The sequence below is a fragment of the Aptenodytes forsteri genome, unplaced genomic scaffold (genome assembly GCF_000699145.1).
Source record: "Aptenodytes forsteri isolate BGI_AS27 unplaced genomic scaffold, ASM69914v1 Scaffold193, whole genome shotgun sequence".
NCBI lineage: Eukaryota > Metazoa > Chordata > Aves > Sphenisciformes > Spheniscidae > Aptenodytes > Aptenodytes forsteri.
The window spans coordinates 3368230-3374229 of NW_008795405.1; the positions used below are offsets into that span (position 1 = coordinate 3368230).

General features: G+C 39.5%; 1 protein-coding gene across 1 annotated transcript in view; it reads right to left on the reverse strand.

Moving 5' to 3' along the window:
* Positions 1–5164, reverse strand: part of SPTLC2 (serine palmitoyltransferase long chain base subunit 2) — a 72638-nt gene extending 67474 nt beyond the window's left edge. The window contains exon 1 of the mRNA XM_009280737.2: positions 4976–5164. Within this exon, the coding sequence (XP_009279012.1) occupies positions 4976–5101 (126 nt within the window). The 5' untranslated portion in view covers positions 5102–5164. The remainder of the gene's footprint in view (positions 1–4975) is intronic.
* Positions 5165–6000: the final 836 nt, after the last annotated feature.

Consider the following 6000-nt stretch of genomic DNA (forward strand, 5'->3'; position numbering starts at 1 on the left):
AGAAACGGTAGGGATATTGTGCCTTTATAAAATGGTACTGACTTCTGGAGTTTGAGAGCCCTCTTTTGGAGCTGGCATACAGAACCAGATGGTTTGCCTGGTTGGTTTAGGGTTGGTTTTTTGTTTCTTTGTTTCCCTCCCCACATCCTTCTACAGTGTGGCATTTCAGATGGAGAGTAGAGAGGACAGTACACTAAAAAGACCACTTGAATTCCTGACAGAAATTAAACGTTTTCAATCTTTGAACCAAGAAAAAACATTTGGGGAAGGAGGGAGAACGAAATCTATCAATCCATACTATTTCAAATTTTTGGCACATGCAGCCACAGTGCTGTGCTGCAACAGTGTCTTACTGCTGGAAGCAATCACTGTCACCTTTAAATGGCCTTCAGAGCTTATTGTTATTTTTTCATTAAGTTCTCATCCTATTTCAGATCCAACACTCTTTCTAGCCACAACAGACCCTAAGAATATCAGCCTGAGATAGAACAGCTTCATTTGGAGGAAAAATATTCTAGGAGTGAGCTGATTCTTTGAGCAATCTTCAGAGTAAGCACAGTCAAACAACTGCAAAGGTTATACTGTTTCCAAAGGAGGGAGCAAAAGCAGCATGTTCTTTCATTTGAGTTCACATGAACACGGAGCTAAGAAATCCTAAACAGCTCCATTCCTGTCAATTTAAGCCTAGAACACATCCCCTATTAGTAAGGTGATGCCTGATGAAGAAACCTAATACTAGTGGTCTCCCAGAAGCCTGAAAGGCATAGCAATTTCAAGAAAGAGTGAAACACGAGAAGAATAAAATTCTCCCTTGGGGTGCAACACCTTTGCATGGGTGATTTGGGAATCCAAGATTTCACCATACTGTAAATTAATACTACAAGTAGTGAAGGTCATAATGAGAGCTTTGTAACCATTAGCTTGGGGCACAGTGACATGCAAATGCAGTGATTATGCTGCTTTTAGAGTCAAGTTTTCACAGCTTGCACCTAGGCTAACAAATGGTGCCATGAGCACCAGCCAGGCTTATCTGCAATTCACATAATGCATTCCCTGATAATACAAAACTGACTCTGAATGGAAATTAAGTAGACAACTGCAACAAATTTCAGGCTTCTAAAAGGAAGCAGAAAGACTAGTTCCATCTCACTGCTACATGAGTCAAGAAGAAGTGGAGCAATAATTGCGGGTAGCCTTTATACCATCAGGAAGCCTCCGATGAGCTATACAGATGCTAAGAAAACATTGAGCAAAAGACTCCAGTTTACTGCCCCAGAGATACTCCTACAGCTGGATTCCTGTGAACAAGTGTTTGAAAACCCCAGATGCTAGAAACATGTTCTAACTGGGCAAGCTACTGAGCATGAAGAGGTATGTTAGGGAGTTACTGGCCCCATTTGCACAGTTGCTCCTGTATACAAAATGTACAAGGTAATCAACAGGCAAATCAGACCACAAGAAAGGTAAAAGTGATTTTCATCCTGCCTATAAAAATCCTACAAGCATTCTGCAGATTTAACTACATTGTATGACCAGACATTCCATTAAATTGGGTATGCATAGATTGATTCCAGGGTAACTGACAATTGTTAATCTTGCCGCTTACCCCTGCCTAAAACAGACGACTAATGCTTCAGAGAGGATGTGCTACACAACACTGGTTTCCAGGAAAAGCCCAGCTGGATATATTTTAAACAAAGCCAAAACCCGTCAGACTATTTCCTGGAAATCAGTACTAGCAAAGCCTGTCCCTTTTCACCCTTTTGTGTTCCAACAGTGAGTGAATATTAGGTTTTCCTGGAATCATTAATTTCAATGCAAGGCTCTAATAAATTCCAAGGAATTTACCCACCGTCAGAGACAGTCCCAATATAGACCTGTTGGAAAGCCTGCTCTTTAAATTAATTTGGTCACTTTCGGTTTCTAGTTCTAATGCACAGACTAAGATTACAATATTAAGTGACAATTTAAGGAAGGATTTGCTCTACTGAAATAAACTGCCCTCTAAAACACACGAAAACTGAAGGTGGCTTTTTTTGGTGTTTGTTTTTAATACTACATTTTGGACCTAAGTTTACGTTATGCTTTTAACTGTGATCACCTTCAGAAACATACCACAGAAACCCACATACTTCAATTCCACGACTTTCAGGACAAGTTCATTCAGCCATTTATGAAATACTTCCTTGCACTACGTAATTTTGTTTTGCTCACAGAGCGGGTCGTCACACACTGTTCAGCTACACAGCTACTCCCACTGCCTTTGCTTTGAGCTTTTCACCTAAACAATTATAAACTATTTCAAAAAGCTAAAGCTAACCCTTTTGCTTGATACTTAAGAAAATCATAATCATCTAGTTGGCTCTTTAGAATTTCAATAATAAAAGCGTTACTTTCCACACAGAGATCACAAATCTGCCAGAGACTACCCCAGAGACTACCTCTGATTTGCATGTATTAATAAAAAAAAAAAGCACGAGTTTCGAGCCTTTTCTGCGCGCTAGTGTCTGCATTCCCTTACCAAAAGATGATTGGGCTGTCAGCCAGCAACTTGAGAGACTCAAATATTTGAAAATCCTGAGAAACTGTTTCAAAACAAGTCATTGAGCACACACCACCCCCCCGCACCAAAATAAAACCTGGCTCCCACACTAGATGCACTGCAACATGCTCTCATCAATCCATTCGCAGGCAAACAAAGCTTAAAGCAGCAAAGTGTGAGGATAAGCACTGTATGTTCTAGACCTCACATGATCACTTTTCTATTTGTCCGATATCGGAAACAGCTATTCCAACCTAAGCACTAGAAATGTGATTTGGGGAAAGTACACCAGCCTGAGATTTCAACAATGAAACTTTTTTAAACAGGATTTCCTATTTTCCATTCTTACGCAGTATTGACTGGCACTTCTTACCAGCTCCATCCCAGACATCCTATGTACAAAACAAAACCAGAATACACACATCTCTCCCCTGCAAGCCATGACCAAACTCAAAGGGCTTAAATTCATCTGTCTGGGAGGTATACTTGTTAAGCAAATGTCTTTCAGGGTAAGATGCAATGCTAAGTCAATTTATAAAAAAATTCAAGGCTAAATTTCTTTTAGAACTAGGATAATCAGTTGCTAACAAACTCGTGCTTCAGTATCCTCTGTGACAATCTTTACCGAGAGCCTGATATCAATAATGTATTCCCAAATTAGACCTACTGCCCGAGGTCCTCCTTTTATACACTCTCATGTAAGAGTCATGACTGCTCCCACAGAAAAGGACTACTGTAAGCAGCCTTGCACCTTACATACTGGTAACAGAACAAGCATTTCACAGAAACTGTGCAACAGAAATATAACAACTACAGTATGGAGTAACTGCACCAACACTTCAGTTACCCCTTTAAAATCCTCAAATACCATGAGTAGAGACGAATACTTAAACCTTTATTCTAACATCTTGGTAAATTTATGCAATTGTTTGACTGTTTTCTTCTGTATCAACATCTAGTTTATATACAGAAAAATATAAGGGTGTCATGTTCTCAGGTGACAAACCAGAGTAGCTCAAATGACATTAATGAGCACATCAAGTTTCAAGCTGAGATTTAGCCAGCAATCCTTATTCGGATATTGTAACTGTTAAAAGGGATCCAAGATTTTTACCTCCAGATTCCAGAAGTCAGTTTTCGAAATAGTGTAAATTTAATCTCCTGTACTTTTAACCAATATGAAATACCTATTACTCATTAAACTCCTATGAGAATGATTCATAGTAAGGCACTTAATCCCAAAATAGAAACATCTTAATTCTACCTCATAATGCTCACACAAAGAAGCTACTGTGAAGTAATTTTAGGCATGGGTTAGTTTACTGCATTTTAGCTAATCTACCGTAAGATGACACGTACTTTACTCCAGTGCTGCCTCCAAAAAAGCCTTCCTTTTTTTCTTCCCCCCTCCCACCCTTGATTATTTGTTTGCATTAGTGAGATGTCATTCCCGCCCCCCCTATCTTCTGCCACCCAACTGCTTGTGTGGCTGCACGGAGAACCAGAAACCAGCAACTGGAAAACAAACTCCCTTAACATTTTATAAGCCAGACTGGCTCCCCAAAGCAGTTGAGAAAAACAGAACCCCAATCAGCAAGAGTAAGTCAAATCACTCTACCTTTGGAGCAAAGCTCACTGGTATTCACACTGTGCTAAGAGGGCTCACACTAGCAGGAAATAGCTTGCGAACCGCAAGTTTAAACAGTAGCTTTCTTAATGGTAATTAATTCCTGCGGGGAATAAAGGCCTCTAAAAATATTTTAGAACTACTCAAAATTAGGATTATCTATTCCAGACTAACTGCTGAAGCAGGCAAGACTTTTCACCTGGTAACAGAAACTTTTGTGAATAGGTCTTATTATGAATTAATTCTTTTTAATTGCTATCAGTGAGTCAAGAGTCAGCACCTCAGATTACTCACCAGCTAACCTGCTAGTGTTCTGGACTCCAGATAAATTTAAAGTCATCCAGCTTGTGCCCTGGTTCTCATCCACAAACTTTTCTTTGCAACTGCTTAGGCTAAAGAGAATTAATAGCATGCTTCCAAATCAAAACACAGCCACCAGAGCAGCATCAGAAAGACTCCCACTGCTGTCAAACTCAAACCAGATCCTTTGATAAGCATTTCTTCAGCTGCTGATGCTGTCATATGCAGTCTCTCTCCCCCAAACCCTTGTTTCTGCAGCTGGGGCATCTCTCAGCATGTTGATGCAGCCCTGCAGTGAACCAGATGAGGGAACTGCTCCGCCAAAAAATAACTCAACTAAAAGAAACATTATTTTAATGACACAGCAGTACTAGCATAAAATTTGGGGCATTCAGAAGACAAGGAGAACAGCAGAAAACTTTGAACAACACTGCTCCGTAAAGAAATGCTCAAGCTATAGCCTCAGCCACATCATTTCTTACTGACCATTATTTCCCAGTGGTTACCTTTTGTTCTTCTCTTTCTGTTGCATTTTGACACTTCTCAATCTTCCACTGCCGCATGAAATCTCGCAGATATCCAAAGAGAGTGAGAACACCATAGCCTACGTAGGTCAGCACAGCAACCAGCATTGGTGTTTCTTCAAAAGCTTCATTGAAAGGCCTTTTGTATAATCCTCCATTGTGCACAATATGATTTATCTACAGTAAAAATTTAAAGAGAGGCAGTTGTGAGATACTCATTCAAGAAATGACAGATAGGCATTTCAGAGTAGTCCCTGGCCCTCCCCAGAGTAGTCCCCTATTAATCTAAACAATGTATTCTCAGGATTATGAGAATTGAAAAAGTAACTGGAAAATATCAAAATAGACTCAACTTTGGAAACCTATATTACTGTAACAAAACAAGCATAATCTATGTGTCTCCATAGCTGTTAGCCTAAAGATGCTGACATAAACGCTGTACTCATCCATGAGGTGGACATGACACCACAGACAAAAAAGTCATTGTATACACAGTCTCAACATTGCATATATGTCAGCACACAGAACAAAGCAAGGCTTTCTGCATAAAATCCACACTAAAAGTCATCTTGCTACTTACATACCCTCTCCTGAAGATAAGAGCTTGACTAGTTATATAATACATGTGCATGTCCATCTCAAGTACGATTACTGTAATACATAATATTTGTGACTATTACAGAAAAACTTCACAGCGACAAGGCAAAGGATCACTCAACATAACACTGGGGGGGGAAACATCGTTTTAACTACACTACTTGTTCAAAGAATTAAGTTAAAGATCAGATCTCAAAAATCAATGTATCAAAACATAGAAACCCAGCCATTAGATGCTAATTACTATCTGTATTCCTAAAAGTTATAGAATAGCTACCCTATAATAGAAGAGCTACGTGTGAAAGAACACTCTCCAAGACATAATCCCCTATCTGTAGCATCAAAGGTGACAAGTCTTACTCCCTGCAGAATAGATTTATTTTTGCCAGTACTCCTAGGCTTAGGAAAAT